Genomic DNA, 15,156 nt, shown 5'->3' on the forward strand with positions numbered 1-15,156 from the left:
CACTTCATGGCAAATAGATGGGGAAACTGGAAACAGTGTCAGACTTTATATTTGGGGGCTCCAAAATCACTGCAGATGGTGACTGCAGCCATGAAATTAAAAGAGGCTTACTCCTTGGAAGGAAAGTTATGACCAACCTAGACAGCATATTAAAAAGAAGAGACATTACTTTGCCAACAAAGGTCCGAATAGTCAAGGCTATGGTTTTTCCAGTGGTCATGTATGGATGTGAGAGTTGGACTATAAAGAAAGCTGAGAGCCGAAGAATTGATGCTTTTGAATTGTGTGTTGGAGAAGACTCTTGAGAGTCCCTTGGACTGCAAGGACATCCAACCAGTCCATCCTAAAGGAGATCAGTCCTGGGTGTTCATTGAAAGGCCTGATGTTGAGGCTGAAACTCCAATACTTGGGCCACCTGATGTGAAGAGCTGACTCATTGGAAAAGACTCTGATGCTGGGAAAGATTGAGGGCAGGAGGAGAAGGGGACGACAGAGGATGAGATGGTTGGATGCCATCATGACTCGATGGACATGGGTTTGGGTGGACTCCGGGAGTTGGTGATGGACAGGGAAGCCTGGTGTGCTGTGGTTCACGGGGTCACAAAGAGTCGGACAGGACTGAGCGACTGAACTGAACTGAACTGAACTTCATTTTTCTGAGACTTAGTTTCTTTTTCCATAATGTAGATGTAACATTGTTTACTTCCTCAAACTGTGATAAAAGTAAAATGTAAGTAAACCGCCTCAAAGAGGCAGTTTGTTTTGAGTCTGACAGCTACTTGGGACTTTTGGTTTGGTAAAAAGTTGTTTCCTGGCATTTCCAGCTCCTGGATCTCATCTTCCCGGACTGTACTAATAGGTTCCCAGAACCTGAGGCACAGCGGACACAGCAGCATCTGATGGCCTGTTTCCTTCTCTCTGCTCTAGAAAGGGGCCACCATGAAAGGCTTGCAGATGGCCGGGCCCATCCCCACGCACTCTCTCGAGTCGGCCGGCCCCCCGGTTGGGAAGAAGGGAACCTCAGCTCTGTCTGCCCTGCTGGAGATGGAGGCCAGTCAGAAGTAAGTGCCCGGTGGAGGGAGATACCTCCATGCCCCGTAGGCCCAAGTGCGGTGAAATGTTGGTGCTGTCTGCCAAGGAGCCAGTAATTGACAAAAGACAGGCAGGTGAAAAGAAAGGTTAATACATGGTAAGTGTTGAATGTGATGAAATAGGCCAGAATTTATGAACTTGAAGTCTGGAGCTTGATTTGAAATACATGTACAATTGTTTTTTTTTTTTCCCACAATGTTTTTTGTTGTTTTTTTTTTTTTTGTTAGTGGGTTGATTTTTTGTTTGTCTTTATTTTTAATAGACTTTTCTGTTTTTAATCCAGTTTTAGGTTCAAGGCACAATTGAGTGGAACAGAGGGTTCCCATATGCACCCTTCCCCACACAGTATCCCCGTCCCTCACTGAGCAGCCCATTTGGTGCAACTGATGGACCCAAAGTGCACCGTTTATTTACATCGAGCTTCACTCTTGGTGTTTCACACTCTGTGGGTGTGGTAGTGGTTTAGTCTGGTCATAATTCATGTCTGACTCTTTGCGATCCCATGGACTGTAGCCCACCAGGCTCCTCTGTCCATCGGTATAGATAAACTTACAATGACACATAGCCACCATTAAAGAGTAGTTTCTCTATCCAAAAAACACAGAATATTTTTAGAATATTTGGGCAATATTTGAACAATTTTTTTGTTTGTTTGAAGAGTTCATATAAAAATCTTGACTTCCGGGGCCTGGTGGTCCAGTGGTTAAAACTCTGTGCTTCCACTGCAAGCGGCATGGATTCAGTCCCTGACTGGGAAACTAAGATCACACGTGCTGCACAGCCAAAATACATAAATAAATAAATAGTAAAAAAAAAAAAGCCTTAAAAAAAAAATCTTAATTTCCTAGTGAATTCCTATATGAAAAAATAGATAACATATACCTACATGATGCGTGGTTATATGAAAAATATAGATAATGTCATACAAAGGTATGTTACATATAATATGTAATATTTGCTTGGCTTGAGCTAGTGGAGACTCAGTTAGCACTGGGTCCCCGTTCAAGCCTGGCCATGGTGGATGGGCTGGCACTTTAGGTGGGCTTGTGCCCTGGTTCACTGTGGAGCCAGTGCATCCTCTGTGCTTGGACTTGACTTGGTCCCTCAGTCCGCCACCCGACCAGCTTCTCTAGGCGTTAGAGTGTGTGGTCCCTTCGTGAAGAGCAGGCGCTGCAGCTCTCAGGACCCCAGGGGGATCCCATCTTGCTTTGGGATGTGGGATTTAAGATGTCTTTGTAGGAAGGGATGCATTTATTCCTGGGGAGGTGGGACTTGGGGAAAAGGAGAAAACATTGCCATAAGCCTTAACCCCTGCCCCTCCACCCTTCCAGCCAGATCAAGTGCCCTCTGTGCCCCCCAGTGTCTATCCAGTGGCCTGGGGGGTTCCGAGCTGTGCCTGCAGGAGCCCACATATGTTGAGCTTTCAGAAGGTAATGTGAGTGAGCTTGTGGCCCAGCGGGAGATACAATTGCAAAGACAGCATGGGAAGTCAGACTCGAAGCTGTTCCTACATGTTCCCATAGCAAGAGCGGTGGTTTGGAAGTTTCTTTATTTTAATGTAAAATTTCAAACATTAAAAAAAAAAGTAGATTCACATAATAAATCCCCAATTACCCATCACTCAGATTCAATGATTGTTAACTCAGGGCCAATCTTGTTTCATTTATATCCCACTTGCTTCTCTTCTTTTTTATTTCTTATAAAACCCCAGACATCTCATCTCTTCCTCTATAAGATTTCAGTGTGCATCTCTGAAAGACAAGTACTCTTAAAGCCGTAATATCATAATTCACCTAAGAAGTCACAGCAGTTCCTTAATATCGTGAAATATTCATGCAGCGTCTTTGGCAGAAGTGGTGTTTTCAGAGATGGGTCCTGCATATGGGAAGGCCTGGTGGATGGTCTCAGGAGGCAGAGGCCTAACTGGTCCAGGCGATAGGCAACAGAGGCTGGAGGCAAGGATGGGGTAGAGAGAAAGGGATACAGTGGGGAGGGAAGAGAGTGGCCAGGGTGACGGTGGGGGGGCGGGGGCGGACAGATGACAGGCAAAGCTGGGATAGGTCAGGCCCATGATTGAGGGTGCTGGGGCCTCCAGAAAGTCTGACCCAGGAAAGACCCCACAACTGTACCTGCAGATTGTCCCTTAGCTAATCACAGACCTTTCCTGCTGGAAAAAAAGAACAAGGAACATATGTTGCTGGGAGGGGTGTGAAGCTGGAGGTGGGGGAATCTTATTTTAATGTGTCAGTGAGTCATTGTTCCGAGCGCTCCATGGAGCCTCTTTCTGCTCAGATGGAAAGAGGAGAGATGCCTTGGGGTGACAGTGTCCCCTAATGTGTGGGGGGCGCTCAGCTGACCCCATAGCAGGAGGCAGAACAGGGGGCCCTGAGATGTATTTTCCCCCAGATGGCTGCTCCCAGGCGACGTGGTGCCTCTTCTCAGAGCTGGAGGCCGAGCAGAGGCTGAGCAGAGGGAGCCAGGCCTTTATGTAATGTTTGCTCATGTGGCATTTTTTACCTTGTGCTTTTCTTTATTTTTTGCTACCCCAAGCAGATCCAGTTTTATTATGGAAAACTGTGTTGCAGCAGTATGAAGAAGAGCTTTAGAAGTTTCACCTGTAGGCCTGCCGTCTTATCACGTGTCTCGGTTTCCTCCGGTTCCCCTGAGTCTTTGCCTGGAGGTGCTCACATGGCGTCAGGCTCTCGTGGGAGGCAGGGGCCACGGGAGAAGGGCTGTGGGCAGTATGGGCTCCGTGGCTTCTGTTTGATGGAGAGAAACTGACATCAGGGAGTCAGAGCAGGGAGTGAGCCCACGTGGCAGTCATCGTGGCCTCTGGGAAGAAGGCAGCGTGCCCCATACGTGTCTCGTGTGGGCATGCACAGCATAGCAGTTTTTTTTGGTGGCATTCCCTCCCCTGAGCTGTGGAGCCTCCAAGGGCAAGGATAGGTCCCAGGTGTCTCTGAATCCCCAACCCCTGGTCCATAGGTCAGCACATAGATTGCAGCTCAGTACACGAGGGTTGTCACGCACATCAGACGAGGGAACACTGGAGCACAGCCAGGGAAATGGCCATGGCTCCCAGGAAGCATAGGAGGATGTCCCAGTGGGTGTGTGTGGACAAGGCCCAGAGGAACATGCCATGATGTGATGCAGAGACGGCACGATGTACGGGGCTCAGGCACAGTTGAACTTTTAGTCTGCTTTTCATATATGAATCACCCTTCAGAGTAGCCAAGCGATTGGTGTGGGGAGGTGTTTGTCTCTCCAGTATTCAAGCTAATGGGTCCAGAGGGAGTGCTCGAACATTACCATGTGTGGGCTCCTATGTGCTTACGGATCTAGCAGAGATCACCAGTGACCGCTCACATCGCCAGATGCCGAGGCCTCCAGATAGAAGCACACAGCATGCTTGAGGAGAAGTTCCTGCCCATCAAGCCTAAATGTGCTCAAACCTCTAGATACAATTTCTAGTTCTCAGGAAGTGCTGGGCGCAGAGGAGCGGGGTAAACAATAAAGGGATGTGATGAGCACATCCAGATGGTAAATTTACAAGACCAGTGGGCTCCTTTCTCCCACAGATAAATTGCAGGATATGGAGAGATGAAAAGAGCTTCCGGCTTAAAGGATGCTCGAGAGACATGACTGACTGCAGCATAGGGACCTTAACTGCATCCAGCAAACACACTGTAAAAAGTTTTTTTGGAGACAATTAGAGAAATAATGATACTAGAAAATTTTTAAAAATTTAAGTGTGTTGATGGGATTGTTATTCTTTTATTTTCTTCTAGAGATGCAATACACACTGAAGTGTTTACAGGTGAAATAATAGCATATGTGAGTTTTGCTTCCAAATAATCGGGGTGGGTAGGTGTAGATGGGACAAGATTGGCTCCATCATGAATGATCCTGGGGTTTGATTATATTATCCTGTATTTTCATATGGGTTTGAAAATTTTCCATGATAAAAGCTAAAAAGAGAACGTGTAGCAAGTTACTATGGAAACCAGTTTTTAATCTCCGATATGAGTTAACCTCACCATCAGTAACAGACGTGTCAGAATTTAAGACGAGAGAAACGTCACGAATTGGTTTCCCAGGGGAGGGAGGGGGCAGAGGACCGAGGGAGAGGCCCCGCTGCAGGAAAAGCCCCTGACGCCTCCGGTCTCCCCCTGGAAGTGAGCCGGGTTAGACCAGGGCCAGGCGTTTACACCCTTTGGTGATGGTTCATTGTCCCCAGGCAGCCTGGGGAAGGGCATGGGCCCCCCTGGAGGGCTGCTGGGGGGCCGCTGGACAAAACAGCAGCTCCTGATGCAGTGCAGCCACACGAGGGTCTGAGCCTCACAGTGCCCACCGCAAGTAGGGTGTGTCACAGTAACACCCGAGCATTTAAGACTGGGATGTGAGCCTCCTGGAACTTACCAAATAGAAATTCAGTGATACTTTAAAAGTCTAATTTGGGGGCTCATTTGAGTTACAGTTTGTTATTGCTTAGTCGTTAAGTCACGTCTGATTCTTTTTGTGACCCCGTGGACTGACCCATCACCGACTCAATGGACGTGAGTTTGAGTAAACTCCGGGAGTTGGTGATGGACAGGGAGGCCTGGCGTGCTGCAGTCCATGGGGTCGCAGAGTTGGACGTGACTGAGCGACTGAACTGAACTGAACTGAACTGAATGGACTGTAGCCCACTAGGCTCCTCTGTCTATGGGATTCTCCAAGAAAGAATACTGGAGTGGGAAGCCATTCTCTTCTCCAGAGGATCTTCCCAACCCAGGGATCAAACCCAGATCTCCCACGTTGGCAGGTGGATTCTTTACCACTGAGCCACTTGGGAAGCCCTAAGTTACAATGATTCATGGTTTATTTTAGTATGGAAAAGAAATTAGAAAAATAAATGTGAAAGTAGGCATTTATGGACTCCAGAACCAAGATAGGAGGAGATGTCATAAGAAAACCATAGTTGTCTTGTGTCTGAGATAATGCCTGTTATGTGCGTGGCTTTTTTTTAGGGGGTGGGGAGGGATTAAGTGTGTGCATTTGCAAGATTAACACATCTTCAAAATGTGTGAAGAGTTGACACGGTCCACCCTATTTAGTTGTGCTGAACGGTAACACAGCCCTAATTTTCCAGAGTGTGCTTCTGGTGGTCTATTTAATAAAAACTGAGGAAAAGCTCTGTCGCAGAGAGTTGAAAGCATGGTGTTCACGGATGGAGTGACTCAAACCATGTCACTTGCCTTTTCAAAGGAATACGTAAACCCTAAGCTGTGCCAAGATACTTTTATTTACTCGTTTATTTTTTGGTTGCACTGTGTGACATGCAGGATCTTATTTCCTCCACGAGGGGATTGAACCCATATCCTCTGCATCTTAACCACTGGACCACCAAGATGCTTTTAAAATTGAGCTATTTTCTGATTTTCAATGGCAGCTGGCAATCATTCAGGACAGTGAATGAAATTAAGGGCACCACACAGGGTCTGAGGAGAAACAAAGGGAAAAGCGTGTTTCAGAGATGAGGGCCGCAGAGCAGCCTTCGGCTCGTCATGGCCGACGCTGGTCCTTCCTCGGGCTCTGAGCAGAACCGCCTGTGTGTGTTTCCTCCTCAGGTGCCTGGGAGAGCAGCAGGCAGCGGCACACGGGGTCAAGAGCTCCGCCCCGCCGGCCGAGAGTGGCGGTGTAGCCATGACTCCCACCTATGTGGACAGCCCGCGAAAGGTAAAGGAGCCCCTTGGATGGGCAGGGGGCCAGCGTGTGCACTCAGGGCCTCGCCGTGGAAGGTAGCACACAGCTCTCGGAGCCAGAACCAAGTGTGCTGAGGAATTGGTGAACCCTTGGTAGCATCACTGTGTTGATGGCGGGACTTGTAAGGAAGCTGACTACCTGAGGAAAGCAGGTGTATTAGTCAGGTTAATTGGGTCAGTCAAGCCTGAAGGTCTGGCTTGAGCTGTGACGCTGGCCTTTGGTTTCCCTTCAGCTCCATCCTCAGCCCTCCCTGGTGAGGGTGAGAAGGGATGGGGGTGGGTGGGTGGGGGGAGGATAGAAAACGGCTGAAGCAGATTCCAGGAGAGCTCCCTCTTTGGTGAACGAAACGCCCATCAGTCAGCATAGACTCCTGAGAAGTAGTCGGACGGGAGTGTCCTGGGAGACAGAAACCAAAACCTGGGACTCTGGCCCCTGCACAGGATTGGCGAGTACAGCAGAGGGGCTGAAAACTCCACAGGGCAGGCTTGTCCTGCCTTCGAAGACCAATAGGTACGACTCTGTCAGCTCCTTCTCCCCAGAAATTCAGAACCTGAGATCGTTCTCATGTGGCCGCACGTTCCCTCATCTGGTTTCTCTCACTCAGAGACTTAAGATTCAGTAGGTTTTTTTATTTTTCAACACTGTGGCCAACTTATATATCCATCTGCCTATTTATTTATTTTTCTACCACATCATGAAGATTTCCCCATCTCATTATTTCTCCAAAGCATGATTTAAAAAAAAAAAATCACTATAAAATATTTCATCGTGTGACTAGACCTTTATTTGTTTAAAACAACATGTATGTGGTTTCAGATTTTTAAAAATAGTTTTTGGTAAGTATTCCATAAAGTTTTTATAATTATTCTGCAGTGTCTCACAATTTCAAATAATGCTGCAACAGCCTTGCACATAACTATTTGATCACATCTCTGATTATTTCTTCAGGATAAGTTCCTAGAATTAGATGACTAGGATGGAGGGATTGAAATCTTGAGAAAAGTAGCAGCCAAGGCTGCAGGCAACTTGGGGAATTCACAGACCTGAGACGGCAAACCTTAAGAAATATTTTAGTCTTTGTGGGCTGAGAGGCAGGACCCAGGTTATCATGTGGACTCTTCCTCCACCATTTAAAATTTGAAAAGCTCGCAACTCACAGACTGGAACGGCCAGGGGACCAGATTTTTTTGTAGGCTGTTCTGCAAGCCCAGCTCTGAGACAGTGGCTCTGGGTCCAGTCCCCAGTGGAGTCTGTGCGTCGGGAACGACCGTCAGTGAAGGAAGTCTTTTCGTCTGTCCTCGGGTGCCTCGTGTCAGCATCTCCACTTCTGTGTGCTCTGGCAGAGGAGGGGCGCAAGCAGAGCATGGGACACACCAGTGCCTGTGCTGCCCCCAGGACTAGAAGCCGTGTGGGGACCGCACTGAGAAGTGGGCGCTTACAGCCACAAGGATTAGGGTTAACACATGCCAGTGGCCAAACGGGAGGCTTGTCCACAGCACTCCCCTTCTCATCCGGCTAGACAGTGAAGTCCACACAGGTGGCCAGGGGTCTGCCGGGTGTAGATTTCCAAGTGGTCCGGGGGAGGCAGAGGGGTCAGGAGACGGCCTGCCACTGTCTCCAGGGAGACTCCTACATGTCAGGACGTGTGGAGGGTACCCGCATGCGCGTTTCCGCTGCTCGTTACTGGAGCTTGTCGTGGCTGGTGGGCCGGGACAGCAGTCCTGGTAAAACAGACAGTGAAATGCTTCAGTGATTCTCCTTTTAGAATTAAAGAAAAGTTGTAGGCAAGCAGAGACCTTCAGGTATATGGAGTGCTAGTTCCAAATTTCAGTGATGACATAAAAAGTGCAAAGATTTTGAAGAGACAAGAGGATATGTCTTGACCTTAAGAAGGAAGGAGGGAGGGAGGTGTGATCGGAAAAGTTCTCTCTGCCGTTTATGTTTGAAGTCCACGGCAACCTGAACCCTGCAGGGATGGCAGGGAGGCCGTGCCAGGAGCTCCTCCTGGTGAGCATACACGTGTCTGACACTATAAATGTTTCAGTGGCTTCGTGGTGTCGTTACACAACCAGTAGAGGAGAAGGTACTGCTGCTTCTGTGTCCCTGGTTCGCTTGGAAAATTTAGCAAAAACTTTTCCTGCATTGAATCCTTTTCTCCCATCTGCTGCCGTGTTTAGTAACAGGTGGAAGCACAAGCTTCAGGTGTCCACGTATCACCCAGAAGCCTGGGGGTCTCCCCACCAGGCCAGGACCCTGCCCCCAGTCCTGCCCTGTGCCCCCACACACACAAGCTGCCCTGCGGCCTTCCCGTCCCCTCGGCATGGGCCTGAAGGACGTTCAGAGCTATGTCGGGGCGCAGGCATCCGAGCTTGGCTCTGATGAGACCTGAGGCGGTTGGGCACACCTTCCCCCAGGTGCTGCGCCTACATGGCTGGGATGCTGTGCCTGGGAAGGTGTGGGTTTCTGCTAACGCTTTGCATCTGGATATCTTCCTCCTGGGTGGATGGGTCTCTCTTTCTCTCTCTCTCTCTCTATCTCTTTCCCTTTCCCCTCATGTGCCCTTCTTTCTCTCCTTCCCTCCTTGTTTTTGTTTTCTCTCGTCCCTTCCTCCTCCTGCAATGGTTCACTGCTGGGCCACGTGCCATCCTCCACCCTCTTGCACCTGCCGCCGCTTCCTGCCGCTCTGACCTCAGGACGGGGCCTTCTTTATGGAGTTTGTCCGCAGCCCGCGCACAGCATCATCCGCCTTCTACCCGCAGGTCAGTCCAACCCCAGGGCCCTGCAGCCCATGCATGCCTGTCTGTCAGCTGAAGCCTTGACCTGGCCTTCAGCTTGGTTCTGAAAACACCTGGAATTGGGCTGAAGCCGAGTTTGAGGGGCAGTTGAAATTGAATTTGATCTTGGAGATGCAGTACCTTCTGTTGGTGGCGACAAAGGGGTATCAGTGTCCCCGTCTTTGCCCACGTGGTTGCCACTGACATGGTAGCATCTTCCCCTTTAGGTGTTTTTGTCCATATGACGTAGCAACCTGACTTAAAGGTTGAACTCTTTTTTTTCCTGGTAAGCGTCATAAGGGCAGGGGAAGTTTTCTTTTTTAACTTGTTATTTTATATTGATTAACCATGTAATCATACAAACACTAGTCTGGCCCACCATCTGCTTTTGTCAATAAAGTTTTATCGAAACACAACCACACCCCTTCATTCACATCATTGATGGTTGCTTTTGTGCTTTTTCATGCAGAGTTGAGCAGTTTGAACAGGGCTTATAGCTCAAAAAGCCTAAAATAATTACCATCTGGTCCTTGACAGAAGATATTTGCCAACTTCTGATTTAGAAGATAACTCTTTAACCACATCCTTGTGTGGGCTGGTGGTAGGGTTCTGACTCAGGAGCGATAGACAAGAGATAACCCACAGAGAGGCCCAGAAGGGGCACCTGTGCCAGAGAGCCGGGTCTGGTCCCCTCCATTAGCTTCTAACTTAGTTTCATGGCATGAAACCTCTTCCTAAGTCTTGCTGGTTGAGGGCAGATGGTGGTTGGTAATTGCAAGCTGCCTCTTGCTGCGTTTCTTTGTGTATTTATGGGGCTGGCAAAGTCTATGTGGTCCTTTTTTTTTTTTTTGGCAATTCATTGAGCCTGATGTAGAAGAGCACACTGGTTCTTTCAGAACCAGGGATGACTTTGTCTCCCAGGGGACCTTTGGTAATACCTGCAGGCATTTCTGTCACAGCTGGAGCAGAGGGAGATGATAAGGGGGTCGTGGTTAGCGTCTGGTGAGCAGAAGCCAGGGATGCTGCTGAGCGCCCACAGTGCACCCGGCGGTCCCCACAACAAAGGCTTCATGGGCGCTCAGGCACTCTTGTGGCCCCAAGGCTGTAGCCCGCCAGGCTCCTCTGACAATGGGATTCTTCAGGCAAGAATACCGGAGTGGGTTGCCATTTCTTCCTTCAAGGGATCTTTCCGGCTCAGGAATTAAACCTGCATTACAGGTGGGTTCTCTACCGCTGAGCCAGCTGGGAAGTTCCCACAACAAAGGCTTATCTGACCCCTAATGGCAGCAGTACCGTGGTTGAGACGCTCTCTTTTATTTAGGAGTGATATTTTTTTTATCATCTAATAGAGTATCTGATACTATTCTTCTGGAAGTACTCGAGAACCCCGTGTGAGAGAGGCCAGGCATCTTGTATCTTGCCAGAAGCGCTCTTGAAGGCTTGCTGTTCTCTCCAGACGTCCGCTGTCCCGTGCAGCCTCTCTAGGTGGGCGGGTCATTGTCCTGCCCGTCAGGCTGTTTAAAGGGAATGAGACAGAAAACCATGACAGGAAGCAGAACGTGCCAGCCCCAGGCGAGGGTCTGAGACTGAAAGTAGAGAAGGAGATTTCTGTTTGGGGAGCAGAGTGAGTCAGGGAGCGTCTCGCTAAGGGAGCAGCACTTGGAACACAGCATTTGTAGCCCACATTGGTGGGGACGGGCATCCCGGCGGGGCACACAGACAGGATTGAACACCAGGGTTGACTCTGCTGGAAATGCAGCCGTGGGTGTGGGGGTGTGTGTGCGGAAGCCCCCAGTTCTGCGAGTCGGGTCTCAGTCCGATAGCTTGTGGGGAAACTGGAAAGATATCAGGGTAACAGAGTGATGGGGTGAGAATTGTCCTTTAGGAGGGTGAAGCTGGAGTGCTCGCAGGTAGGGTGTGTGTGGGGTGGGGTCAGTGGGAGCCGGGGGGTTCATGGGCAGATCTGGTGGGCTCTGGGAGTCAGTGGAGGGGAGGCCACAGGACGAGGCCTCTCCTTAGGGGTGAAGCGGGAGAAGGGGGCTTCAGGTGTGCCTGAGGTGTGAACCTGGATAAACAAGAAGACTGTCCGCACCCGGGACGGATGTGGGCGAGGAGGATAGGGCTGGGGGTCAGAGCTGCTTGTCTCTGTGCTGTCTCCCTCCTCCCAGCCCTGGGGGGACACCAGCTTCCTCACTCCTCCTCTGGGGTTTCTTCAGTGCACACCTTGTGGCTTGAGTCAGGTGCTGGTCTGGGGGGTTCGCTGTGCACAGTGGCCTCCCATGGCCTCGGTTTGGGGTGCAGGAACTCCCCCTACTCTGATGGAAGGGGGTGCACGCCTGGTGGGGGGTGGTCCCTGGATGCTTTAACTCTTTCCCCGGGGACCAGCGGGGACTGGGAAGGAGAGGGACAAGAAGGACCGTACATGTGAACAGCCTGAAAGGTTTTTGGGTTCTGGCATTAACTTTTAAATCTCCTGCAGGTGTCTCTGGACCAGACGGCCGCCCCGGTGCTGGACGGCAGCAGCTTGGGGGTGAGCACAGGCCAGTCCGTGGACAGGGGCAACAGCCAGACCTTCGGGAACTTGCAGAGCTTGGGGGAACAGGGCTTCCCCTCTGCAAACTCCAGCGATAGTGGGTGAGCCTCAGGAAGACCACACTTGTGCTCCTGGGAGGTGGGGATGCTCTGACCGCAGAGGCCGCAGAGGCCGGGGGTCTGGATCTCGGGCCGGAGTTCTAACTCGGCTACGAGTTATGTCTGGGAGCCCAGACCAGTCAGTCCTCACCGGCACCTTCCGACAGGGCTGGTGGTCTGTGCCCTGCCCTCCTCACAGGCTCCTGTAGAGACACCACGGCATCAGGTGCTGTGTGGGATCTGGGCTCGTCCGGCCTCTCGTGTCTCTAGGCCCATGTCCCCACCAAGCCTGGTGGACGCTTCAGCTCCGGGGCACAGGAAAGGCATGCACGTTTCTGCTTCCTTGTCGCTCACGAGGGTAGAACAGCAGGTTCTCTTCTGCTTTTGGAAGAGGAACTGGGAATGTCTAGCCTGGAGAAGGCCGGGACCTACACGAGTCAGAACGCCTGGCTGAATTACAGAGAACACACTCCATCTCATGGCAGAGAGCCCCAGGCAGCTGGTCCTGCCTCAGGGAACCAAGCTCTGCCGCTGATGATGTTCACAGGACGGGGTGGCCTCTGTCCAAACGCTTGTCACAGGGACTCAGGCATCGGAAGGAAGTTCACTTCCAGGGTCTTTCTTTAAAGGCTCCTTTAACCCCTGAGGTTCTGAAATGCTCTGGTGGGTCCTGGACCCACGGAGTAGGAAGAAGAGACCAAGACGGGTGCCCGGGGAGGGGGCGGGGGTTAAGGAGCTTCCGGATAAGCCCCAGGTTTGGTGTGACCCGTGCCTGTGTGTCCTGTGCCCAGGGACCTGGGTTCAGTTGCTGAGTATTCAGCGTCTTTATGATCCGTCATATCGTCAGGGAAGAGCTCGCGCAGCAGGTGATGGAAAGCTCTGGGCACTGGGAGCAGGCAGACGGGATTCAAATGTGGACCCTTGATGCCTCCTGGCTCTTTGACCTTCACCATTGTTTTTTTTGGCCATGCCATGTGGCATGTGGGATCTCGGTTCCCCAACCAGGGATTGAACCTGTGCCTCATACATTGAAAGCTCGGAGTCTTAACTCCTGGACTGCCAGGGAAGTCCCCTTCACCAGCATCTTCCACGTCTCCAAGTTCAAAAGGGTGGCTGTTACTCTTGTGTTTAGAATCTTTGACCGCTTTGGACTTGGTGGGTGTCAGTCCATGCTCAGTATTTTACACACGTTAACCTCTCAGCAACCCTGGAGGACAGGAACAGTGTCCTCCCCAGCTTATAGATGGGGAAACTGAAGCCAATCGAAACCAGAGGCCCTCCCACTGGTGGTGATGACCGTGGGATTCTGGCCCCCGTGCTCTGACCACAGTACCTGGTGCTTCTGTGTGTGCTGAGTCGCTCAGTCGTGTCCAACTCTGCGACCCCGTGGACTGTAGCCCACCAGGCTCTCCTCTATCCGTGGGGATTCTCCAGGCAAGAATACTGAAGTGGGTTGCCATGCCCTCCTCCAAGGGATCTTCCTAGCCCAGGGATCGAACCCTCTCTCCTGCAGCTCCCACACTGCAGGCAGATTCTTTACCCCTGAGGCACCAGGGAAGAAGGATGTGGTGTGTGGGAGGCCCAGAGCTTCCCTCCAGGGAAATATCTTGGAAGTGGTCGGGCCTGACATAGATTATTCAAAGGGGAGATGCTTGTTAAAGGAAGCAAGTTAGGACACAAAACCACTTTGAATTCTTTTTTTTTTTTTAAATAAATTTGTTTAATTGGAGGATAACTATCTGTAACTGCTTTACAGTGTCATGTTGGTCTCTGCCCTACAGCCACGTGAGTCATCATAGGTGTACCCAGGTCCCCTCCCTCCTGAAGCTCCCTCTCACCCCACCCCTCTAGATTGTCAAAGAGCACCGGGTTGAGCCTTCTGTGTGACAGAGCACCTGCCCTTTAGCTAACTAAATATTTCACATGTGGTACTGTGTATATTTCAGTGCTACTGTCTCAATTCATCCCACCCTCTTCTGCCCCCGCTGGGTCTGTAAGTCTGTTCTGTGGGTCTGAGTCTCTGTTTCTGCCCCACAAATAGGTTTATCAGATCAGCCCAACCAGCCCAGCTTGAGGGCAGCCACAATGTCATATATAGTCCCTGGGGGACACGAGGACCCAAGGATGGGGTTTAAATACATACATATATATATATACACACACACACACACACACACACACACTTCTTTGGAAAGGGCTTCCCTTGTGGCTCAGATGGAAAAGCATCTGCCTGCGGTGTTTAATCCCTGGGTTGGGACGATCTCCTGGAGAAGGAAATGGCAACCCAGTCCAGTGTTCCTGCCTGGAGAATTCCATGGACAGAGGAGCTTGGTGGGCTACAGTAAATGGGGTCGTAAAGAGCTGGACATGACTGAGCGACTAACACACACACACACGCTTTGGAAGCAGGATAGCCCCGCTGAGATACCCCCAGGATGTAGCTGTCCATACTTTGCTTCAGTGTCTTCAGTGTCCAGATCATCCTGGCTTCCTTCTCTGTTTGCAGCGCTCAGCAACTGGTGGCCAGCTCTCTGACATCTTCCTCCACCCTGGTGGAGATCCTGGAGGCCATGAAGCACCCCTCGTAAGTGGCTGAATGCAGGCGGTCAGAGGATCCCATGGCATGAGCCAGGGTGCTGCTCAGGCAGTGCGGTTTGGTGGGTTTATACCTGACTCCTCAACAGCTGTGTGGCCTTGGGCAAGTTACTTGACCTCTCTGAGCCCTGTTACCTTGTTTGTAAAGCAGGGACTACAGTGGTTGAGTCACAGGTATTCTGAAGGCCAGGTCTTCCCCTCCCCCTTCTCCTTTCCCCTGTCACACCTTGTCCCGCCACAGGGATTTCTCTGGGTCTGGGAAGAGTGGGGAGAGATTACACTGTGAGGGTCCTCACTTCAGTGGGGGAGTCTCTTCTTT

The 15,156-nt window shown here is 50.7% G+C and overlaps 1 protein-coding gene across 4 annotated transcripts in view; it reads left to right on the plus strand.

Annotated features, from left to right (window-relative positions):
* DEPDC5 (DEP domain containing 5) overlaps nt 1–15,156 on the plus strand; it is a 73,020-nt gene that overhangs the window by 45,664 nt on the left and 12,200 nt on the right. For all 4 annotated transcript variants that reach the window (XM_010828817.1, XM_010828816.1, XM_010828818.1 and 1 more), the window contains exons 31-34: nt 928–1,061; nt 6,702–6,810; nt 12,091–12,245; nt 14,749–14,826. In XM_010828817.1, the coding sequence (XP_010827119.1) occupies nt 928–1,061; nt 6,702–6,810; nt 12,091–12,245; nt 14,749–14,826 (476 nt within the window). The remainder of the gene's footprint in view (nt 1–927; nt 1,062–6,701; nt 6,811–12,090; nt 12,246–14,748; nt 14,827–15,156) is intronic.

This window comes from Bison bison, unplaced genomic scaffold (genome assembly GCF_000754665.1).
Source record: "Bison bison bison isolate TAMUID 2011002044 unplaced genomic scaffold, Bison_UMD1.0 scf7180017864495, whole genome shotgun sequence".
Taxonomy (NCBI): Eukaryota; Metazoa; Chordata; class Mammalia; order Artiodactyla; family Bovidae; genus Bison; species Bison bison.